The 26130-nt window shown below is 41.2% G+C and overlaps 1 protein-coding gene across 5 annotated transcripts in view; it reads right to left on the bottom strand.

Moving 5' to 3' along the window:
- Wdr59 (WD repeat domain 59) overlaps nucleotides 1–26130 on the bottom strand; it is a 104509-nt gene that overhangs the window by 63605 nt on the left and 14774 nt on the right. For 4 of the 5 annotated variants that reach the window (XM_074055652.1, XM_074055654.1, XM_074055653.1 and 1 more), the window contains exons 2-6: nucleotides 22987–23036; nucleotides 18489–18624; nucleotides 14716–14801; nucleotides 13492–13572; nucleotides 10461–10498 (exon numbers count right to left, since the gene is read on the bottom strand). In XM_074055652.1, the coding sequence (XP_073911753.1) occupies nucleotides 10461–10498; nucleotides 13492–13572; nucleotides 14716–14801; nucleotides 18489–18624; nucleotides 22987–23036 (391 nt within the window). The remainder of the gene's footprint in view (nucleotides 1–10460; nucleotides 10499–13491; nucleotides 13573–14715; nucleotides 14802–18488; nucleotides 18625–22986; nucleotides 23037–26130) is intronic. The other variant, XM_074055656.1, reaches the window with a different exon arrangement.

Raw genomic sequence — 26130 nt, 5'->3', positions numbered from 1 at the left:
TGGACATACCCTGGGACAGTCACGAACAGTGGTCCCAGTCCTAATTCATCTCAAGGAGCCCTCTTGGTTTCCCCATCAAAAACAATATCCTTTAAAGCCAGAAGTTAAGGAGCGGCTAATTCCCATAATCAAAGACTTAAAGAGTTAGGGACTGAAATTCCAAGATGGCGGCTAGAGGTAGGAAGCAGAAAGCGACCCTCCTATAGTGAAATCTTGGAGAGACGCTGGAGACACACTTTGCAGGCATAATCACTGAGAAAAGGCATAACTTTGACCCCTCCACATCTCCAGCCGGCGCAGAGAATCTCCACTTCACGTTAAACGGAGAACCGAGGAGGCCCCCGGGGCCGCCAGTGGCCGGCGCCCATACGGCTTGGGAAGACGCGGACCAGGTGAGCTTCGCGGTACCGCGGTTCCCCCACAGACAAGCCTGGGCCAGAGCAGCATAGCCCCCTGGACAGACTGACCTCCACCCGGGAAAAAAAGAGAAACTGAGTACTAAGCAATAAGAACAGTTAAGACACGCTGGAAAGAGGGTGGGGCATCCTGAGTGCTAAAGATTGGGGGAAGGGAAGCCTTCCCGGGACTGTAAATAAATGAGCCGGGCGGGCCGGAGAGGCTCTGGCGGGAGCAGGGCGCACACCCAGCAACCAGGAGCAGGGACGCTTGTGAGAGGAGGGAAGACCCACTTCCCAGTGAACTGTAAATAAACACGCAGGCCTGACAACGCGGGGCAGTGGCACATTTCCCAGTGCTTGGAAAGGGGAAAGCCTGTAGCAGAGGCCCCCCCACCCCCACAGGAGAACTCTGAGCAAACAAAGCCTGTGGGACCAGGTGAGCGCTAGCTCACTCCAGAGATCTGCATAAATAACGCCGCCAGCTACAGGCGGAGAGCAGCAGGCAGGCAAGCCACAGTTGCAGATACCACTCTCAGAACTGCCTCCAGATGCTTTTTTTTCTTTTTCTCCCTACCTTTGATGAGAGAACAACCGAATTACACCTGCAAGCCGAAAAACTTACTGAAACTGTATTGCATTTGAACTGGGGACACTTGGTGGGTTTCTCTTTTTTTTTTTTTTTTTTTTTAATCCTCTGTGTGTGTGTGAGTGTGTAGTTTTGTTCTACTTTATGCATCCCCTTTGATGAGACAACTACAGAACAACATCTGAGGCACCTACTCCAGGACTGGAGATTGAGACGGACATCCAAATTATTAAGATTGAAACTGCATTGCATATAAACTTGGAAGTTTTTTGGTTTTTTTTTTTTTAATTTTCTATTTTCCATTTTATTTTAATTCATTTTTATAAACAGATATTACTTTCATATACTTATTTTTTATTTTTTTTATCTTTGATTTTCAATCCTCTCTCTGTCTCTCTATTGTCTGTTCAGCTTACTGTCGATTAGTACACTAACACTCCCTGTTTATACCTTTGAAACTCTCTTGTCTGATACCTTGTTCTGCTTTCTCCCTCTTGTCTGTATATTTGTTTTCCCCTTCTCTTTAACTCCTTGCTTTCCATCTCAGCTCACTCTTCCATTCTCAATATTACCATTGTTATTATTACAAGCTAGAAAATACTTAATTGCACACAGTACAGGGACAGTAACAACACCAAGGACAATGACAGGAAGACAGAAAAAACAAGGAAACCAGTTTCCCCACAGCAAAAAATTAGTACAGGAACCAGAGGGGAATGAAGAGAACAGAAACTCAGATCCAGACTCCAACAAAATGAAGATAAACTATGCCAAAGGACCCAATGAAGCCCACAAGAATAATTTAAAAGAAGACATACTACAAGTACTCAATGAGAATTTTATAGAGATGATACTGGATAGGGTCAACCAAAATGTACAGGAGACACTCAAGAAATTCCAAGACAATAAAAATAGAGAATTTGAAAAAGCAAAAGAAGAAATAAAGGAAACCATAGAAGCACTGTATAAACACCAAAGTGAAAGAGAGAACACAATGAATAAATGGATAAATGAACTCAGGACAAAAATAGACAACAATAAAGAAGAAAACAGCCAGGATATGGAAAACCTCAGAAAAAAGAATGAAACAGAACTGCAAAACAAAACAGAAGGCCAATCCAGCAGAATAGAACAAACAGAAGACAGAATCTCAGAACTTGAAGATGAAATGGTAATTAAAGGAAAAACTGAAGAACTATTAATTAAACAACTCAAGACCTGTGAAAAGAAAATGCAAGAACTCACTGACTCCATCAAAAGACCAAACTTGAGAATCATGGGCATCGAAGAAGGAGAAGAGGTGCAAGCGAAGGGAATGCGTAATATATTCAACAAAATAATAACAGAAAATTTCCCAAATCTAGAGAAAGATATTCCCATACACATGCAAGAGGCCTCCAGGACACCAAACAGACCAGATCAAAATAGAACTACTCCACGACATATCGTCATTAAAACAACAAGTTCAGAAACTAAGGAAAGAATATTGAAGGCTGTAAGAGAGAAAAAACAAGTAACATACAAAGGTAAACCCATCAAAATCACAGCAGACTTCTCAACAGAAACATTAAAAGCAAGAAGAGCGTGGGGTGAGATCTTCCGGGCACTGAATGAAAATAACTTCAACCCCAGGATACTCTACCCAGCAAAGCTATCATTCAAAATAGATGGAGCAATAAAAGTCTTCCATGATAAGCAGAAACTAAAACAATATGTGACCACAAAGCCACCATTACAAAAGATTCTGCAAGGGATCCTGCACACAGAAAGTGACACCCAACTTAACCATGAAAACGCAGGCAGCACCAAACCACAGGATAAGAAAAAGCAAGACAGTAGAGAGTAACATCAAGTTAGGTACACACAATCAAACCTCCAAACAACTAAGATAACTAAATGGCAGGAATCACCACATACCTATCAGTACTAACACTTAATGTTAATGGACTTAATTCACCCATCAAAAGACACCGTTTGACAAAATGGATTAAAAAAGAAGATCCAACAATTTGTTGCTTACAGGAGACTCATCTCACCGACAGAAATAAGCATATGCTTAGGATGAAAGGCTGGAAGAAGATTTACCAAGCCAATGGCCCCCGAAAACAAGCAGGAGTAGCAATACTTCTCTCTGACAAAGTAGACTTCAAACCTACATTGATCAAACGAGATAAAGAAGGACATTCCATACTAATAAAAGGGGAAATAGACCAAAAGGAAATAATAATCATCAATCTGTATGCACCCAATGTCAACGCACCCAATTTCATCAAACATACCCTGAAAGACCTAAAAGCATATATAAACGCCAACACAGTGGTTGTGGGAGACTTTAACACTCCATTAGCATCAATAGATAGGTCATCCAAACAAAAACTCAGTAAAGAAATCCAAGATCTAAAATATGCAATAGATCAAGTGGACCTAGTAGATGTCTACAGAACATTTCATCCAACCTCTACACAATATACATTCTTCTCAGCAGCCCATGGAACCTTCTCCAAAATAGATCATATCCTAGGGCACAAAGCAAGCCTCAGCAAATATAAGAAAATAGAAATAATACCGTGCATACTATCTGACCACAATGCAGTAAAAGTAGAACTCAACAACAAAAGTGAAGACAAAAAACATGCAAACAGCTGGAAACTAAATAACTCATTACTTAATGAAGAATGGATCATCGATGCAATAAAAGAGGAAATTAAAATGTTCCTGGAAGTCAATGAAAATGAAAACACAACCTACCGGAACCTATGGGACACAGCTAAGGCAGTCTTGAGAGGAAAGTTTATAGCCATGAGTGCATATATTAAAAACATTGAAAGATCCCAAATCAATGACCTAATGATACATCTCAAACTCCTAGAAAAACAAGAACAAGCAAATCCCAAAACAAATAGAAGGAGAGAAATAATAAAAATAAGAGCTGAAATCAACGAAATAGAAACCAAAAAAACCATACAAAGAATTAATGAAACAAAAAGTTGGTTCTTTGAAAAAATAAACAAGATCGATAGACCCCTGGCAAACCTGACTAAAATGAGGAGAGAAAAAACACAAATTAGTAGAATCAGGAATGCAAAAGGGGAGATAACAACAAACACCATGGAAGTCCAGGAAATCATCAAAGACTACTTTGAGAACCTATATTCAAATAAATTTGAAAATCTAAAAGAAATGGACAGATTTCTAGATACATATGATCATCCAAAACTGAACCAAGAGGAAATTAATCACCTGAATAGACCTATAACACAGAATGAAATTGAAGTAGCAATCAAGAGTCTCCCCAAAAAGAAAAGTCCAGGACCTGATGGATTCTCTGCTGAATTCTATCAGACCTTTAAAGAAGAACTGATACCAACCCTCCTTAAACTGTTCCATGAAATAGAAAGGGAAGGAAAACTGCCAAACACATTTTATGAAGCCAGTATTACACTTATCCCAAAACCAGGCAAAGACACCTCCAAAAAGGAGAACTATAGGCCAATCTCCCTAATGAACATTGATGCAAAAATCCTCAACAAAATAATGGCAAATCGAATTCAGCAACACATCAAAAAGATTATTCACCATGACCAGGTAGGCTTCATCCCAGGGATGCAGGGGTGGTTCAACATACGAAAATCAATAAACGTAATAAACCACATTAACAGAAGCAAAGACAAAAACCACTTGATCATTTCAATAGATGCAGAAAAAGCCTTTGATAAGATCCAACATCATTTCATGATAAAAGCTCTAAGAAAACTAGGAATAGAAGGAAAGTTCCTCAACATTATAAAAGCTATATATGACAAACCTACAGCCAGCATTATACTTAACGGAGAAAAATTAAAACCATTCCCTCTAAAATCAGGAACCAGACAAGGATGCCCACTATCTCCACTCCTATTCAACATAGTACTGGAATTCCTAGCCAGAGCAATTAGGCAAGAAGAAGGAATAAAAGGAATACAAATAGGTAAAGAAACTGTCAAAATATCCCTATTTGCAGACGACATGATCCTATACCTTAAAGACCCAAAAAACTCTACTCAGAAGCTTCTAGACATCATCAATAGCTATAGCAAGGTAGCAGGATATAAAATCAACATAGAAAAATCATTAGCATTTCTATACACTAACAATGAGCAAACGGAAAAAGAATGTATGAAAACAATTCCATTTACAATAGCCTCAAACAAAATCAAATACCTAGGTGTAAACCTAACAAAAGATGTGAAAGACCTCTACAAGGAAAACTATACACTTCTGAAGAAAGAGATTGAGGAAGACTATAGAAAGTGGAGAGATCTCCCATGCTCATGGATTGGTAGAATCAACATAGTAAAAATGTCGATACTCCCCAAAGTAATCTACATGTTTAATGCAATTCCCATCAAAATTCCAATGACATTCATTAAAGAGATTGAAAAATCTACTGTTAAATTTATATGGAAACACAAGAGGCCACGAATAGCCAAGGCAATACTCAGTCAAAAGAACAATGCAGGAGGTATCACAATACCTGACTTCAAACTATATTACAAAGCAATAACAATAAAAACAGCATGGTACTGGCACAAAAACAGACATGAAGACCAGTGGAACAGAATAGAGGATCCAGATATGAAGCCACACAACTATGAGCAACTTGTCTTTGACAAAGGAGCTAAAAATATACGATGGAGAAATAGCAGCCTCTTCAACAAAAACTGCTGGGAAAACTGGTTAGCAGTCTGCAAAAAACTGAAACTAGATCCATGTATATCACCCTATACCAAGAATAACTCAAAATGGATCAAGGATCTTAATATCAGACCCCAAACTCTTAAGTTGATACAAGAAAGAACAGGAAATACTCTGGAGTTAGTAGGTATAGGTAAGAACTTTCTCAATGAAACCCCAGCAGCACAGCAACTAAGAGATAGCATAGATAAATGGGACCTCATAAAACTAAAAAGCTTCTGTTCATCAAAAGAAATGGTCTCTAAACTGAAGAGAACACCCACAGAGTGGGAGAAAATATTTGCCAATTATACATCAGACAAAGGACTGATAACCAGAATATACAGGGAACTTAAAAAACTAAATTCTCCCAAAACTAATGAACCAATAAAGAAATGGGCATGTGAACTAAACAGAACTTTCTCAAAAGAAGAAATTCAAATGGCAAAAAAACACATGAAAAAATGCTCACCATCTCTAGCAATAAAGGAAATGCAAATTAAAACCACACTAAGATTCCACCTCACCCCTGTTAGAATAGCCATCATCAGCAACACCGCCAACAACAGGTGTTGGCGAGGATGCGGGGAAAAAGGAACCCTCTTACACTGTTGGTGGGAATGTAAACTAGTACAACCACTCTGGAAAAAAATTTGGAGGCTACTTAAAAAGCTGGACATCGATCTACCATTTGATCCAGCAATACCACTCTTGGGGATATACCCAAAAGACTGTTACTCCAGAGGCACCTGCACATCCATGTTTATTGCAGCACTATTCACAATAGCCAAGTTATGGAAACAGCCAAGATGCCCCAGCACAGACGAATGGATTAAGAAAATGTGGTATCTATACACAATGGAATTCTATGCAGCCATGAAGAAGAACGAAATGTTATCATTCGCTGGTAAATGGATGGAACTGGAGAACATCATTCTGAGTGAGGTTAGCCTGGCCCAAAAGACCAAAAATCGTATGTTCTCCCTCATATGTGGACATTAGATCAAGGGCAAACACAACAAGGGGATTGGACTATGAGCACATGATAAACGCGAGAGCACACAAGGGAGGGGTGAGGATAGGTAAGACACCTAAAAAACTAGCTAGCATTTGTTGCCCTTAATGCAGAGAAACTAAAGCAGATACCTTAAAAGCAACTGAGGCCAATAGGAAAAGGGGAACAGGTACTAGAGAAAAGGTTAGATCAAAAAGAATTAACCTAGAAGGTAACACCCACGCACAGGAAATCAATGTGAGTCAATGCCCTGTATAGCTATCCTTATCTCAACCAGCAAAACCCCTTGTTCCTTCCTATTAATGCTTATACTGTCTCTACAACAAAATTAGAGATAAGGGGAAAATAGTTTCTGCTGGGTAGTGAGGGGGGGGGAGCGGGAGGGGGTGGAGTGGGTGGTAAGGGAGGGGGTGGGGGCAGGGGGGAGAAATGAACCAAGCCTTGTATGCACATATGAATAATAAAAGAAAAAAAAAATAAATAAATAAAAATTAAAAATAAATAAATAAATAAATAAACCAAATAAACAAGATGAAAAAGATTATAACCCCCCCAAAAAAAAAAAAAAAGAGTTAGGGACTACTAATAGAATGCTCCAGTCCATATAATACTCCTATTCTCAGTGTCAGGAAGGGACCTAACAAATGGAGGCTAGTCCAGGATCTCCACCTGATCAATGAAGCAGTAGTGCCTCTCCATCCTGTAGTTACAAATCCCTATACGCTTTTAGCCCAAATACCTCCAGGTACTGCTTACTACTCTGTCTTGGACTTAAAGGATACCTTCGTTTGCATTCCCTTACATCCTAAAAGCCAATCTATCTTTGCCTTTGAGGACCCCACACGAAAGGCTGGACAGGTCACCTGGACTGTCCTCCCCCAGGGATTCAGAGACAGCCCTCATCTCTTTGAGTTGGCTCTAACCCAAGACTTGGCAGAATGACAATATCCACAAGTTACTCTGCTACAATATGTAGATGACCTCCTTCTCTTTGGATTGACTGAGCCTGTCATTTCACAAGCCACTGAATCCTTACTAAACTTCTTAGCAAATAGAGGATATAAAATCTCTAAAGAAAAAGCCCAATTGTGTCAGTCTAGGGATACATATTTAGATCTCGTCCTGGAGAAAGAAATGAGGGCTCTAGGAGAAGAAAGAATCCATCCAATCCTGATGTTCCCTCTACCTAAAACTCCAAAGCAATTGAGGGCCTTTTGGGGAATCACAGGATACTGTAGAATTTGGATCCTGCAATATGCAGACCTAGCCAGGCCCTTATAGCAAATCCTTAAGGAAGCACAGAAGGATCCCCAGCCCTTTATTGAATGGGATGACAAGTCAGAAAATGCATTCCGCTGGTTAAAAAAGCCCCTTATGACAGCTCCAGCCCTGGGTCTCTCAGTACAAGACAAGTTTCAATTATATGTCTATGAAAAGGGAAGACTGGCCTTGGGAGTAGTGACTCAGCTCCAGGGCATCACTCCCCAACCAGTAGGCTACTTAAGCAAAGAACTGGATCAGGTAGCCAAGGGATGGCAAGGATGTCTTAGAGCAGTGGCTGCAGTAAGGCTTCTAGTGCCTTAAGCTCAAAAACTTATTCTAAACCACCCCCTAATGGTTTATACCACACACAACCTAGGGGGGAATTTTAAACTCAAAAGGAGAACTTTGGCTATTTGACAGCCGTCTACTTAAATACCAGGCCCAGCTTCTGGGAGGGACAGAAATAACTTTAAGGACCTGTCAGAGCCTAAATCCTACATCCCTTCTACCAGAGGCAGGGGGAAATCCTGAACACTCATGTGAGGAGGTACTTAATGGAAAATTATGCTGCCTGACCTGACTTAACTGATTGGCCCTTAAAAAACCCAGATCTAGAGTTATACACTGATGGTAGTTCCTTTGTGAAAAATGATGTCAGACATGCAGGGTTTGCAGTTGTAACAGAATTTGGCAACCTCAAATAAGATCCTCTTCCTCCTAATACAAGTGCTCAACTGGTAGAATTAGTGGCCCTAACAGAAGCCCTAACACTGTCAAAAGAAGAGAGAGTCAACATCTATATAGATTCTAAGTATGCCTTCCAGATCCTGCATGCTCATGCAGCCATTTGAAAGGAAAAGGGAGGTTGCTCTAATAGTTTTAGGGATAATAGCAATAACTGCAGCCCTAGCTGGAATTAGCTATGGGGTAATTGCCAATCATGTAACTGCAAAAAAACCTAACCAAAGTCGTAATGGACACCTCAGACCAGGTAGGCCTTGCCATTAAGGACATGCAAAGGTCTTTGTCGTCCCTTGCCTGTATGTATGTCATGGACCACCACCTGGCCCTAGATTTTCTTTTGGCTAAACAAGAAGGGGTATGTGCCATGGCCAATACTTCCTGTTGCACAGATATAAACACTTCAGGCATTGTAGAGGAACATGCAGACTATATTCTCCAACAGGCTAAGTGGCTCTGGGAGCAGTCTCTTGAAACTCAGGTTTCTACACAGGTATGGGACCAAATAAAATCCTGGCTCCCCTCCAGGACTTGTTTCCTACCCTTTCTGGGGCCTATAGTTGCTATTACTCTCTTGCTTGTGTTTGGGCCTTGCCCAAACACTTGTCAAGTTTGTTTCTTCCCCCCCTAGAATCCATCAAACTACAAATGCCTCTGATGGAGATGAAAATGACCTACTATCGCGGTCTCTTCAATAACCCCTCTCGTGGTCAGCCCTGATGCTGCTGCGGGCCCCTTCATCACCCCCGTAAGCAGGAAGCAGTTACTAAATAGTCTTCATCATCCCTATTCCTAACAGCAGTTAGGGTGGTCACTGAGAGGGGGGACTTGAAGGACTGACCACAGGAGGTCAAGAAGACACTTCTCCTTCCCAGGAACCACCCATCTGCATCTGAAAGGCATCTCCGCCCTCAGGCAATGCACAAAAAGGCTGTAAAACCCAATCCCCACCCTGACCCATGGGACCACAGGTTTCCAGTCCCCCTGTATTCCCCACCATGAAGTCTTTCTCTTCTCTTCTCTTCAAATAAAATCTTTCTGACCTCTGCTGCTGGAGTCCGCCTGTGCTTTCATTCTCAGAGTGGGCTCAAGAACCCTGAGCACCTGAAATTCCTCCGCGTGTCATCTATGCATCAAGAGGGCTGGGGTGTAGCTCCTTGGTAAAGCACTTGCCTAGTGTGTGCAAGGATCTGTGTTCATTCCCCAGCACCACAAAACATAAAAACAAAAAAGAGAAACAGAGAAACAAAGAGAGAAAGACACATACACAGAGAGAACCAGAGACAGAGAGACACTACTGGGGAAATCTGATACTTCTCAGATATTTGATAATACTAAGACCATTACTAATATTTTAAGTAAGTTAATGGTATCACAGCTACTTTCCTTTTTAGAGATTCTTCTTTTGTAAAATCACTTAAAATATTTGTTGAACAAATGGTAAAATATCCAGGTTTTGCTTTGAAATAATCACACGGGATGGGGTGGTGGAGGGACAGTTGGTGGAGGTAAATATGTAACAAGATTGGATGTATGATGACAATCACTGAAGCAGTTCATAACTAAGCAGAGATTAGGGTTAAGCAGCAGCATGAAGCAAGCACTTTACAATGTGGGACTTTCATTTTCACCCTACCATAGAGGGGCACAGGACATGGGTGGGTGGTCAGAGTGTAGGAAGAAATGGGAAGGAAAGAACAGGAAGGAATGCAATGAAGGCACACTAAGGGATATACAGACTTACCTACAGCAGATAATGCAACAGTAGGTTTCCTTGTGTCCCTGAAATACAAAAATCAGAAGTCAGAGGTCCAATTCACATGCCACCAGTCACCTGGTGCTTTTTCACCCTCTGTACACACTTCTTTCCTATCAGTGGAAACCTGAGTTAGATCTGCTTTGAGGGCCTTAAAAAGAAATGTAAAGAGAGACCTGTTTTCCTCAAGGAGATGAACTTTCTCAGCTACTTCAATTGGATCTGTATCTGTATCTCTCTCTCTCTATCTTTCTTTCTCTCTCTCTCTCTCTCTGTCTCTGTCTCTACCTTGACAGTATGGTGTTAGAACTCAGATCCCTGCACTTGTCAGGCAGGTGCTCTACCACTTGAGCCAGATCCCTAGCCCCTGAATTCCTAATCATACAGCTGAATCCACAGAAAACAGATTTCATGATTCAGCACAACATGGGTAGCCCCGAAGAAGCAAGAAAGAAAGTGAAAAGAAGCCCTCCCTGGTGTCACTTCTCCTAGTGGCAACAAGGAGACAGTTAGAGTAGTGTAACTACAAGAATCCTCCCAATGGCATTTCAAAAGTGAATTAAAATAGTTACTCTGGAAGCTGGGGGTACAGCTCATTGGTAAAACCCTAATGAGGATAAGGCCCTGAGTTCAATGACCAACATGAAAAGAGAAGAGAAGAAAACAGGCAGACACAATAGATAAATAAATAAACAAAATGTGGTATATGCATACAGTGGAATACTATTCACCTTAAAAAGAAAATTCTGACATATACAAAACATACATGAATCTTGAGGACATTATGCAAAGTGAAACAAGTCAGTCACAAAAAAATAAATACTACTCACATGAGGTAGTTAGTATAGTCAAAGTTACTGAAATAGAAACTAGAATGATGGCTGTCAGAGACTAGGTGAAGGACTGTTTAATGGGTATAGAGTTTCAGTTATCTAAGACTGAAAGGAAACTAGAAAATAAAACAGAATTGCCCCCCCACTCCAAAAAAAGATGAAGTTCTGGAGATCTGTTGTACAAGTGTGAATGTACTGAACAGTACTGAACAGTAGATTCAAAAATGGTGATAGAGGCCAGGTGTGGGGGTACAAACCTATAATCCCAGGTGCTGAGCAGACGTTGGGAGGATCATGGTTTGAGGCTAGGTCAGGCAAAAAGTTAGCAAGACTCCCATCTCAACAAACAAGCCGAATGTGGTGGCACATGCAGGAGATGTAGGTGGGAGGATTGCAGTCTAAAGCTGTCCCTATGCAGAAACAAAGACCCTATCTGAAAAATAACTAAAGCAAAAGGGGCTGAGGTGTGGCTCAAGAGGCAGAGTATTTGCCTAGCATTCATGAAGCCCTGAGTTCAAACTCCAATATTACCAAAAACAAAAAAAGATGGTGATGATAGATGGCTGGGCCTGGTGGCGCATTGCTGTGATCCCAGCTACTCAGAAGGCAGAGGCGAGAGGCCAACTCTAGCAAAGTTGGTGAGACCCTATCTCAAAAACAAAATACAAGCAAAGGAACTAGGGGCATGGCTCAAGTGGTAGAGTGATTGGCTAGCATGTGCAAGGCCCTGGTTCAATCCCTAGTACCAAAAAGTAAAAAAAAGATAAATTTAAAGATATGTGTTTTTATAGCAATTAAAAAAAAAGTACTACTCTGGATACAAAAGGAGATTCTTAGAGATAGGCTTCATAGTTATTAAAAAATCAGAGACAACTTCGTCGATGACAAAAATGATAAAAGTAGGCTGGCAAGATAGTAGAGCACCTAGCAAGTGGGAAGCCCTGAGTTCAACCCCCAGTACCACCAAAAACTTCCCCAAAAACGTGGTGGACCCCTAGGCTGAGGAGGCCAGTCATGGTGATTCTGTGGCTCTGGCTTGTAATTCAGAAAGCCCAGAAAACAGTGTCAGTTCAGTGCCTTTGAATGACATGTAAATGAGGGACACTATCTAATCCTGCCCCACTGCTCCCTGAGGATTTGTTTGTTTCAGAGCTTCCCTCTTCATTTCCTCTGGATTCTATGCTTCTCCTCTCGGAGCTGCCTTAAGACCAATGGGTCCTCAATCCTTATCTCTCAGTAATTCTGTCAAGTCAGCTGCATACCCCTTGCTACCTAAGGGCCCCTTTGCTGGTCTGACTGGTCTGTTACACCTTGATTCCTGGCTTATCTTCTGCTTACACTCCTAGCCTGTGGGGTCAAAAGTTCAGAGTCACTGCCATGAGAGAAGCAGAGTAACCTGGCAGGGGAAGGGATCCAGTCCAGAAGACTACAGGTTGCCCCTCAGAGCAGCCAGCTCTAACCACATAGCAAAGGGGACATCATTCCTAGATGTGCCAGGCCTTGTACTGGAAGCTCCTGTACTCTTTACTCCACAAGGTACCACCCTGTGAGGTGCCCATTATCCCATTTGACAGCTAGGAACTGAAGCCTCACAAAGAACCCATGAAGAGCTGAGCAGATGTCTTACTCGCCCATCCCCCCAATCCCACATGCTACAACAGATGTGTGTCTGTGCCCCATCAAAATCCCCCACTAGCACTCACAACTTTGGTAAACTCCAGCTCAACTTCCAAATGCCAGCACCTGTGTTTCTTTGCCAACGCAATTTCCCCAGCCACTGAGACCTGCGTTGCAGAACTCTGACAGGCCTGATGTGCCAGGACATTGATACCTCCAGGCGCTGCCTCCATCAATGACAATGGTGCATCACCCTGCCTCCTGCTTCCGTGGGACACCTCTGAAGAGGGTGTTTAGAACCAGCACCTGGCACTCCCAGGAAGATTAAGCTCTGTCTGTTCACAGTGGTACCCAGGGGCGGATAGTCTCTCTCTTTAGAGCCTTCCCAATCTGCCTGTCTTCTCCATCCCCTACCAGCGCTTCTTTCACCCCTACATAATGAACTTGCACTCAAGTCCTTGTCTCAGGAACTGCATCTTGAAGAAACCAAACCAAGATGCTTAATCTGTCTTTTTTTAAGTGGTAAATCATCCCACACCCAAGTAGTTATGCCTCTTCATTGCTCTTACTTGATGTCCCAAATGTAGATGTAGGTGTCTACAGAGCTGGTGACCAGGAGATCTGGTTCGAATACTGCCCAGTCCAAGTCGCTGGGAGAGAAGGAATAAATAGGACAACAAAGGAAAAAAAGTTTCAATGTCTGGTTCCCAAGCACCAACAAATTTAGTCTTTAGTGGTTTTAGTATGTACTCAATGAGCTTCTTCAGATGGTTCAGGCTGGGAGCTCTTTAGGAATGAACAAGAGTTAACTGAGCTCAGAAGGAAACTTCTGGGTCCTTCTTGTAGTTGCCAGCTATACTATCACCTGCTTCCAAAAAAGAAATGGAACATTTCAACTTAAAACATACACTCTCTTTCCCTCCCTTTCTCCCTCTTCCCTCTCCCAACACAGAAAAACAAAGGAAAAAACGCATAATCTTTGAGTTACCATTTCCTAAATCAGATTCAACCACAGATACCTCACGTAACCGCAGCAAAGGGTCATGTTGCCACACAACTTTCCAGGAGGGTTGGCAGCTCTGTTCCTTCCTACTCATACTTTCAGTCCTAGCAAGACAGTTAACTCTATAGGATATTTCACAATACCCAGGGATTCAACCTTTCCCGTCACTCCTAGGTCATCTTTACCTGCCCTGCACTCTGGGTTAGTACTCCCTAGAAAACATTTTTCCAAACCAGAAACAGTGACCCAGACGAAGAGTGGATCAACAAATACTCTGGGATGTAGTGCAGTGGTATAGCACTTGCCTAGCATGTGCAAGGCCCTGGGTTCCATTTCCAGCGTTGCCAAAAAAAAATAACACTCTAGAAGACCCTGTAAAGGAGACAACTGTGCATGTGGATAGTAGACTATGATGCAAGAGCTGCTCAGAAAGAAAGAGTCCAAATGGTCACCTGCTGCTCACTAACGTCTCCTTGCAACCCTGGCCACTGAGGATCCTGAACTGGGGGATTTTATTGCATAACTTTCTCTCCTTTCTTGGCAAGAAGGAGCCTTAATCCTTTACTCTGGACTGGGATATATCTGAGTCTTCTGGGATGAGGGTCAACAGCTTCCTGGGTTGCACTTCCTAAATACTGGCTGTCCTTTACTAGGTTCTTTGCCAGCACCTTTGTAAACACTAAGGACCAAAGGGTTAAGCCATGTGAGAAGGGTGACATCTTCATTTCACTAATCAAAGGACTATGACAAAACGACACAATCCAAGTAGGTGGGGAGGGCTGATGCCTACCTGATTACACGAGTATGACCCTGTAAGGTCGTGCCAACTTCCCCACTGCCATCTTTCCACTTATAAAGGTCGACGCGTTGGTTACTCTGAAAAGAGACAAAGGCAAGAAGACAGTAGGTACCATAACACGTACACTGAAATATATGCTGTCACCCAAAAGCCAATTTGTAAGACAGATCCTACAGTTTAAACTCTTTAAAAAGCCATTCGAAATCATATCATTACCACTGGCTTAAGCTGTCCTTAGCCCATACACAGGGTTATGAATTTCAAAATGATATGGCAGCTGGCGGAGTGGCTCAAGTGGTAGAGCACCTACCTAGCAAGTGAGAGGCGCTACGAAAAAAGAAAGGGCAGTGCTATCCTAAAATGAATCCATCCTGAACAGTCACAGCTGACCTGAAGCAACAGATGCACTAATGAGCAGGTGTTTCATGGGCTACAGAGATGTTCCTAACCTCTAGAGTAAGCTCCTCCTCTCTGGAGGTCACACACTCAATTCTCCAGGTACTATCGCATTGGAAGTTTTCAGCTCCAGAGACTGACCACCCACCACACTTTAAAAACACATACGCCAAAGAAAGAAAAAAGGAATACCACCAAAAGTGCATCTAAGAAGGAAAAATGATACAAGCCTCCTTGAAATATGCCTGTATCAAATTTCTTAAAAGGTTAAGCAGAAAGACAGGGAAAATGGACCAGAAGAAACCGTAAGTGCAACAGAAAAAAGGAAGTAAAAATAAAGGTTCCATCAAAGCACATTTCACTTAACAACAACAAAACAGCTCTCTAAATATTGTGAGTTTATAAGATAAACTGGAAGTGCATAAAGATAACCAGTAAACTGAGAACAATGATAAGGCATTTAATAATTTCTGAACTGACACTTATATATAAATAGACTGATTTTCATTTTAGTTCAGATAGATGTATAAGATGCTAAGATTTAGCATCCTGAGATGCCAGTTTCAAAAATCTAAATAGGTAAGATTCTTTTGAGAAGGCAAAGATTCAAAATAACTTCCAATAGGAACAGAATCATTTAAAAAAAAAAAAAAAAAGTCTTCCTCATCTTACTCTAACATTCCCTACCATTTCCAGAGGGTCAGCTGTGCCAGTCTACATATGAGACACCTAATGAACCTGACCTCAGTCTTTCCCACCACCCTGCACAGTGAATGTCATCACCCACATTTTAGATGAGGCAACTAAAATTGAGTGGCTTGCTCAAGGTAAAAAGAGTGAGTGTCCAAACTAGAACTTGACCTCAGGGTTGCCTAACTCTAAAAGTTCTTTCCCCTGTGAAACTCTGCCTTTCAACTAAGAACAAGAGAAAAAATTAGATATATCAAACTTGCTCAAAATTAAAACTTCTGTAAATCAAAGGACATTATCAAGAAAGTAGAAAGACAACCACTAGAACTGGAAAAAATACTTGCAAATCATATACCTGATAAAATCTAGTATACAGAACACATAAGAGAATTCTTGGGCTAGCGGAGTGGTTTGGTGGCAAAGTGCTTGCCTAGCATGCATAAGGCCCATGGTTCAATCCCCAACATCACCAAAAAAATGAAGGGCAAAGGACCTACATAGACATTTCTCCAAAAAAAGACATATAAATGGCCAATAGAAACATGAAAAGATGCTCAACATCACTAAGTCATTAGAGAAATACAAATAAATACCAAAATAGTATACCATCTCATACCCATTAGAAATGACTGTAATTTAAATGTATTTAAAAGAGAGAGAGAACTTTCTCAAAAGAAGAAATTCAAATGGCAAAAAAACACATGAAAAAATGCTCACCATCTCTAGCAATAAAGGAAATGCAAATTAAAACCACGCTAAGATTCCACCTCACCCCTGTGAGAATAGCCATCATCAGCAACACCACCACCAACAGGTGCTGGCGAGGATGCGGGGAAAAAGGAACCCTCTTACACTGTTGGTGGGAATGTAGACTAGTACAACCACTCTAGAAAAAAATCTGGAGGCTACTTAAAAAGCTGGACATCGATCTACCATTTGATCCAGCAATACCACTCTTGGGGATATACCCAAAAGACTGTTACTCCAGAGGCACCTGCACATCCATGTTTATTGCGGCACTATTCACAATAGCCAAGTTATGGAAACAGCCAAGATGCCCCACCACTGACGAATGGATTAAGAAAATGTGGTATCTATACACAATGGAATTCTATGCAGCCATGAAGAAGAACGAAATGTTATCATTCGCTGGTAAATGGATGGAATTGGAGAACATCATTCTGAGTGAGGTTAGCCTGGCTCAAAAAACCAAAAATCATATGTTCTCCCTCATATGTGGACATTAGATCAAGGGCAAACACAACAAGGGGATTGGACTTTGAGCACATGATAAAAGCGAAAGCACACAAGGGAGGGGTGAGGATAGGTAAGACACCTAAAAAATTAGCTAGCATTTGTTGCCCTTAACGCAGAGAAACTAAAGCAGATACCTTAAAAGCAACTGAGGCCAATAGGAAAAGGGGACCAGGAACTAGAGAAAAGGTGAGATCAAAAAGAATTAACCTAGAAGATAACACACACGCATAGGAAATTAATGTGAGTCAACTCACTGTATAGCTATCCTTATTGCAACCAGCAAAAACCCTTGTTCCCTCCTATTATTGCTTATACTCTCTCTACAACAAAATTAGAAATAAGGGCAAAATAGTTTCTTCTGGGTATGAGGGGGTGGGGGGGGAGAGGAAGGGGGCGGAGTGGGTGGTAAGGGAGGGGGTGGGGGCAGGGGGGAGAAATGACCCAAGCCTTGTATGCACATATGAATAATAAAAGAAAAATAAAATAAAATAAAAGACAGAGAGAGAGAGAGGAAAAAAACAGCAAATGTGGAAAAACTAGAACCTTCCTGCTAGCTACTGTGGAAAAGTTTAGTGTTCCCTCAAAAAGTTAAACACGGAGTGCAATTCCACTCCTACATATATATCCAGAAAAAGTGAAAACAACCACACACATGTTCACCTCAGCACTATTCACAAGTCAGCCAAAATGTCCACTGATTAACAGATATTAAATATGCAAACTACAGCATACGCATATAATGGAATATTACTTCTTCCAGCCCCGTACAAAGAAAGCAAAAGGTTTAGCTCTCTAGTTCTAGAAAAAAGAATTGTGCCATAGAATCTGGAGAAAGATACAGAGATGACCTAGCCCCAAATCTTTTGGGTCACTGTCAGAAAACCAAATAAAACTTATATATGTTTTCCCCGGAAAAAGTCACACAAACTTTGAGTGAAACTAAACCAATCTTTGAGAAAACTAACCAATCTAATAAATCCCAATCAAGGAAGACTCCCTTCCTCTGAGTGGAAGGGTGGAGGGAGGCTCCTGCTCCCTCTGAAAGCAATGAAGACTAGGCCTAGACCAGCTCTCCAATTACCTCCCTTAATATCTTTCAGGGACATCTGCCATTCAGCCCCTGGGTAATTACAATGCTAATGAAAATGAGTTCCTACCAAGCTCAGGAATCTGGATTTAGTCCCTAGAAATACAAGGCCTGACACTGATGGGATTTACCTATCTACTAGATGGATTAGATAGATAGACCGATAGATAGATAATATAACTTTTTAATCTGAAACTTGCTTCTGTCTTTCTCACAGAACCATCCAAACTCTTTTCTGACTGAGCAATGAGGACAGCATCTTCTTTACACAGGGCACAGACCTGCCAGCCCTCAACAACACATTTAAAAGATGACACTCCTTAAATGAACTCACCGAAGCTGCAAAATAATGCGCGAAACTGTCATGTGGATTCCACTGCACAGCTCCAATGTCCCATTTGCTCTGGCGAGAGATTTTCCGGTGACCTTCGAAAGGAGCGTCTAGATTGACGATGTATAAGAATCTGCGGCTAAAACGACACCAACATTATAGCAATACAGCAACACAACAGCATTAGCATTAAGACAGAAAGGCTCATTTGGAATTGTATAATTTGCAAGCAATGCTCCAAAACCTCAGCTACACATGACATTTATCTACTCTGAAAGGCACACAGTGACGAAGTAACTCAAGTTGGCAGTTAAAGCAAAGGAGAGCAGTATCCATCCCTGTGAGAGTCTATCTCCAGAGCTGACCTTCCCTACCACATCCATGCATGAAAGCTGCTCTGCTTCCCCCAAATTCAGCTCCAACTTGCCCCCTCCTACCCTTTCCCAACACCCCAGTTCAGAACAGTTACTGTTTCCACTTCACTCCCATTGCACAGTCTGCATTCCAACTGCTGCACCCATCTCTACAGCAGGACTACTACTGTTAAGGCTTTTGTCTCAGTCCACTGAGTGTCTACAGTATGGATGGTGTTGTGAATCTCTGTCAACCCCACATCACCAGGCATGGTGCTCTACACTCAATAAATATGCATTCAATTAAACACATCGCTTAGCACTGAGCCAAAATCCTGCAGAAAAACCTCAAATTCCTCTGCAAGTCTACTATCTGGAAACTAAATCTACCAGGAAGGAAAATAATAACCTAAGAAAAAGGAATAATAATTAAAATAACATAGTAAGTAGACCAATAATGTTTAAGGTGCCAATGAATGTAAAGAAAATAAGGACCTGCCCTGTGTTCACTTATTTTCCCTTTATTTTAAGCTAAAAGAAAAGCCTAGTATGTGAGTCAACATCCCTAAGCCATTTGGTATTGACTCTTCATTCAGCATTCTAAGTCTCTGGATATCAATGAGGTCTGATAGGCTCAAAAATAAAAGCAGTACTAGTCCCTGTGCAGAGAAGTTAGGAGATGGCACATGAAAGTCTAGATGGTAGCAGACACTCTAAAGAGAGACGGTTAAGAAAAAGAAGACACAGTTTCACAGAACTTCCAGAACATCTAAGAAAGTTAACACAGAACAAAAATCTAAAACTTCTGGCCTCCTCCAAAGGAATCACGTGATCCTATAATGAGCAGGCTGGCATCTTCCCATTAGACGGAAAAACAGTACGGAGCTAAGAGTTATATATATGAGGTATGCATCATAGGGGAGTTCAGAGACATCATGGAGAAAACACAGAACAGCAGAAAGCAGGCACTTTAGGATGAACATGGCTGATTGAACATATGTATTTATATTCACCCCCTCCAGAACCCCACTAAAATAAAAGTTTAAAAAAAAAAAAGCAGAAACTCACAAAAGCAAAGAAATGAGAGAGGAAATGAAAAGCAGATGGACAAATGGTAATTGATCTAGAGTAAAGAAAGCTAAATAAAACCCGAGTGCTGGAAGAGACCGAGAAGCAAGCTGATTCACACTGTGGGACCTGGCAGCGCCTGCTCAAAGAAGGCTAAGAGGCTGGAAGACAAAAAACAGAACAAAACAAAACAATACAGGGGTTGTGTGAAAGAGGCTAAGGAAAGTGGTTTATGTGTCCGCCCCCCCCAACCAGGTGGCCACCTCTCCTTCACCCCCAGTGTCAGTTGGGTACTGTTATCTCCTAGAGAAACCCTGGACCTGGCACAAGCAGCACAGCATAGGGTAAGTTTAAAGTGCTGTCCTTAAAATTGGCCCATGTGAGGCCTTCAGGCCTCTTTCCTTACCAAGCACTCACAACACTGCCCTTTCTTCAGAGACGTCTTAGGTAAAAATGAGCAAACACACAACAACGAAGTCTGGAGATTTATGACATCTGGTGGATGTCATTAGTGGATACTAATGAGAAAGCCTGGTTTCCACCTGATCTTCTGGCAGTGAATCCCATCACCCATCCATGTAAACAGAAACAAACACAATCAAGAGGGAAAAAAGAAACAAAGGAAACAGGGATAATGCAGTAGAAAGAAAAACGTTGGAATCAGTACTCGCAGAGAGCTAAGAGAAAAGGCAATGTTAAAAACAGAAAACAAAATAATAATTCAAATTTTTAAAAATCTTGAAAGTTTCTGAAAACTAAAATAATAGTTGATATTTAAGAGAATCTAATAGAATAGAAAGTGAAAGTTGAAAACTTCCAGAATATTAAAAAAAAAAAAGGAAGGAAGTCCTTCCATATGGGAAATCTGACACTGACTAATGGACTCCAGCAGGGCATGGGAGTGCAAGATTGTAACCCCAGCCCTTCGAACGTGGCAAGAGTTCCAGATCAAGGCCAGCCTGAGCTACACAACAAGTTCAAAGGGCTGTGGGCATGCCTCAGTGGTAGGGTGGCTTCCTAGCAAGCACAAAGCCCTGAGTTCAAACCTCGATACTGCCAAAAAAAAAAGTGATGGGGGAGAATTAAGAAAGAATGAGAGGGGGTGGGGGGGGAAGGGGGAGAAATGACCCAAACAATGTATGCACATATGAATAAAATAAAAATAAAAAAAAAAAGAAAGAAAGAATGAGAGAAACTGGAGGGAAGAGTATGATCAAAGGCAAAAACTATCCAAACTAAAAGATTCACTTCCAGACTGGAAGGGCCTTCCAAGGTGCTAAAAAATATTCTGTATCTTAATTTGAACGGTCACTTCCTAAGTGTATATGTTGGTAAATTTATTTGAGCTATTCACATCAGGTTAACACACTCTATACATTTTTATTACACATATTTTAAATTTCATATAAAAAATGAAATGGAACTCTTCAGATTTGTGCTGAAAATAGTATCAATGCAGACATACCTAAGAGCACACTAACATGAACATGTGCATGACTTCCATTTCTCCTGGAATGCTATGATCGCATCCCCACGCCAGTGAACACTGGGAAATCTAACAGGTAAGCCTCAGTTCCTGCAAGGCTTCTAAGAGTATTTTATGATGCCAAGTGTACGCTATGCCTCCATTGTTTAGATAAAACAATAATATAAAAAGGGGGCCAGAAGGCCCTGAATGCCCACAGGCCAAAGCAATCACGTTGAAAATTTCACAAACTCTAAAATAAAGATGGGATTTTAAAGCTTCCAAGTTAAAAGACAGGACACATAAAGAGTCCTTTTTAGCCAGGTGCTGGTAACTCATGCCTACAATCCTAGCCACTCAGGATGCAGAGATCAGGAGGATCGCAGTTCAAAGCCAGCCCAGAGAAACAGTTTGCAAGACCCTATGAAAAAACCCATTACAAAAAAGGGCTGGTGGAGTGGCTCAAGATAGAGACCCTGAGTTCAAACCCCAATACCGTGGACTAAATCAGAATGGAACAAAACCTCTCCATAATAATTCAGAAAAAGAATCTCAAATACTGATTCAACCTAACAACTGTTATATAACTATACTGGTTCAGAGACGCCAGGTGGATGTGTAAGGACCTACAGAGTGCAATAAAAGGCCAGAGCCTAATCTTCTGTTATAAGAAGTCCATTTGTATCAAAAGGGATAAATCTAGATCTCACAGTTTATGTGTACTATTTGGAAAAATGGAAGCAATCAAAAGGCAGAGCGGAAACAGTTTAAAGTACATGTTCCTGGCAACTGGGATCAGAGGTGGGGAAAAGCAAGGTAGAGACAGCTGTTCTACAATGAAACCCTTGCAGTGCTACTTGACTTTCTAAACTATGTACAGGTATTTCCTTGGTTTTAAAAAAATGCTATGAAGAGTAGGAAATTAATGATAATATATCAGAAACCACTGAATTGTATACTTTAAATTACTAAATTGTATGATATGTTAATGATACCTCAATAAAGCTTTCTTTGTTTTCTTTTGTTTTGGGAGTAGGGGAATTTGAACTTAGGGCTTCATGCTTGCTAGGCAGATACTTGACTACCTGAGTCACTCTGCTAGCCATTTTTTTTAAGTGACCAGGAATCTAGAACCAGAGAAATACCAATTATTTCCTAATCTATGAGTCCAATATGACACAAGAAAATAATAGTAATGTCTCTGGGGAGGTCATCATAGGTAGTCATAGATGTACTTTTCATTGTGTATTTTTTGAACTATTTAAATGTTTGTCATGCAATGTACTTTTTAAATTTACTAATTATGGTATTGGGAATTGAACCTAGGGGCCTCATGCTTGCTAGGCAAGCTACCACTTGAGCTATAACCCCTAGCCACACATTCTTTTTTCATTTTTGGCAGTATTGGGGTGCTTTTTTAAAAAGGTAAATTATAACACAATTTCAAAATAAAATAAATAAGCTAATAAAAAATAAAATACTTTCATTGATTTGTAAATGGATTCAATAAATCCTACTACCATAATCTGTAAAGATATTTTCTAATTTCCCAGAAACTTGATTTGCAATTTGTTCCCCAGAAATTGTGATGGACAAACTCTGAAAGCTCACTTACCCAGAAAGCACTGCATGCTGCCCGAGACAGTCCACAGACATTGCAGTTGCCTGTGAGAGAGAACACAGATTCAGTCCTGCCTGAAAACTCAGCCAGGGAGGAGAAGACAGACCTCCTTTTGGCTCTTCCTTTGCCCATCTCCCAGGCAGAACCCAGGTAGCAAGTATCATTAGTTCTCTGCAGTGAATACATTTCCCCCTCTAGTTCCTACCCAAATCTCACATTCACTTTTGACAACAGGGCAGGTGCCAAGCTGTGGAGACATCAGGGAATCTGACTAGCTCAGAGCACCCAGCCTCTACTGTGCACAAAGAGCCTCTTCCAGGAGAAGCCTAACTGGGACACGAGGACGGACACACACACACACACACACACACACACACACACACACACCACCCTTGCCTTTCCAAAGGGCCTGGAACCCTCCTCAAGCCATAGAGCAGTTGGCATTATTTTAACACCATCCCCCCTGAATCCAAGGTCACATTCTTGTTACTAAGACTCCCTGTTTACATTCAGTCTGAAATTTTTAGCACATTTTACTGGTTTCCATCTCCTAGGTCTCCCAATTACTAGTAAATACCACCATTTCAGGATTTAATGCCTAATTTCACAATGACTCCACTACATACAATGAAGGCTGAAACAGTAGGCTTATTTTAATCCTGGCAGTTACAGCCCTACAATCTCTTATTTTTTTGCTATTGTTTGGTTATTAAATATCTATGTTCTTTCCAAGAGACTATCAAGGGAAAATTCATTTTGTATACACTGCCACAATGAAGAATCACAAATGGTAAACAAAACTCTCTCACTCTCACTGGCTTCATTAATGGGTTTCTGACACTTGTCTACCCTCAAGAAACATGTCCCAGGTAATACTGGGGACAAGAAGCCAGAGTTCTCTCACTGAAGGCTGAAAAGTGATTAATATCCATCCTTCATATTGCCCATGAGTAGAGAAAAGCCCAGCTGGAAAGGCAGGTCATGAAATGAGATGCCAGTTCCAGAACACTTCTGTGCAATTTATAGATTGTTATGAAAGAGGGCAAGATGGCTCCTCCAACAAGGGGCAGTATAGTCTTTCTAGAGGGAATGTGGTAGTCAGAATCCTAAGACAGCCCCCAAGATTCTGAGCCTTTGGTATACATATAGCTTCTCCTTGCTATTCAGCAGTAATAAAATACTAATGTAGATACTGCTGTGAAAGAATTTTATTGATGTGATTAAGGTCCCAAATCAGTTGATCTTCAGTCAGAGAAACCTGAAACAACCCAATGTCCATCAATGAATGAGTGGGGGATAAACAAAATGTGGGAGAGATATACAGTGGAATATTATTCAGCCTTAAAAAGCAAGGAAATTCCGATGCATACTACAATGTGGATGAACCTTAAAACGTTATGCAAAGTGAAACACACCAGACAAACAAGATAAATACTGTATGACTCCACCTAAAGCAGGCAAGTTCAAAAAAATAAGAGGTTGCCAGGGGCTAGGAAACAGGAGCAGAGAATGGGGAGTTATTGTTTGATGGGTACAGGCTTTCAATTTGGGAGGATGAAAAGCTCTGAGGGGGAGGGAAAGATTGAGAGACCTAGCTTCATCAGCCATTTAAATCTGTAAGGGTAAATCTAGGTGGGAAGGTAAGGGACCCAACCTGAAGAAGATTCCCCACTGCTAGCTGTGAAAGTGGAAGTGGTCACATGGTGAGAACTTAGAGTGGCCTCTAGGAACTGAGAGCAGCCCCTAATAACAACCAGCAAGAAAATAGCAATCCCTTCCTATCCCCTAGCAACTGGACATTGCCAACAACCTGAATGAGAATGAAAGTGGATTCTTCCTAAGTGAAGCTGGTGAGAACACAGCTGGCTGTTGCCTTCATTTCAGCCTGAAAGACAAAGAAAACAGCTATGCGGTGCCTGGACTCTGGACCTACAGAACTGTGAATTAATAAATGGGTGCTGTTTTAAGCTGGTAAATTTGTGGTGTATTCTAACAGAATACTAAGAGAGTGTGATTTGACTCAGTAATTCCACCTTGAGAACCTATCCAAAATACAGCAAATGTTTTATGAGCAAAGCTGTGTACTTCAAGTTATTTACAAATAAATTATACATGTCTATACAATGGAATATTCCAGATCAGTTTTTTGTTTTTTGTTTTGGTGGTACTGAGGTTTCTCAGGGCCTCACACTTGCTAAGCACTTGCTAAGCACACTTGACCCACTCCACCAGCCCTTTTTGTGAAAGGGTTTTCAAGATAGGGTCTTGCAAACTGTTTGCCTGTACTGGCCTTGAACCTCAATCCTCCTGATCTCTACCTCCTGAGTAGCTAGGATCACAGGTGTGAGCCACTGCACCTGGCTCCAAATCATTTTTAAATGGAATGAAAAATGCATCAGTCAAAATTGCAAATAGATTATCATAACTCACCATATCAGAAGTTATTTTATTTAATTTTTTTGATGGTATTGGGGATTGAACTCAGGGCCCTTTGCTTGCTAGGGAAATGCTCTACCATTGGAGCCACATCCCCCAATCCAGAAGAAGTTATCTAAAAAAAAAGAAAAACCACTACAACAGCACCATCTAACTTATTTTCCCCAACCCTACCTTGTCCTGTGTATGCAGGAGCACATTAAGGAGGGTTATGCTCAGCTGTTCACACAGGCATCAAGAGAGGGAAGTGCTTTGAGCAGACAAGTAAAACCTATCCCACCAGAGAAAAAAAGGTTGTAATCTGTGGACTGGAGTCTAAACCCACAGCCTCCCCACTCTCAGGGTACCAAATAGGGAATGGCTGAGAGATGCTAAGAGGTTAAGAACAATGGGATGTGGGATTCTTATTTGATCCCACTGCAAGAGAGGAAGGGAATGTGTACAGTAACAGAGAGCACTTCCTACCAGCCTGTAAGAATGGGCTTGCTGTGGATTACAAACAGGCTAGAGTAGTAAATGAAAGTGGTATTTTATGTCCTACTGTGAACTAAAATCTAAATTGGTTACTTATATTTTACAGTTCTAAGAATAACACTAAAGAAAGTACATCAAAGTGTTTAAAAGATACTTGTTCCTGGATCTGTCAACTAGTTTGGTTCAATTATTCCACATGTATTCACAAATTGTAATTATCACTTTGTA

The sequence above is a fragment of the Castor canadensis genome, chromosome 15 (genome assembly GCF_047511655.1).
Source record: "Castor canadensis chromosome 15, mCasCan1.hap1v2, whole genome shotgun sequence".
Lineage (NCBI taxonomy): Eukaryota > Metazoa > Chordata > Mammalia > Rodentia > Castoridae > Castor > Castor canadensis.
Note: the sequence above shows the minus strand (reverse complement) of the source record. Positions and strands in the feature narration are given on the sequence as shown.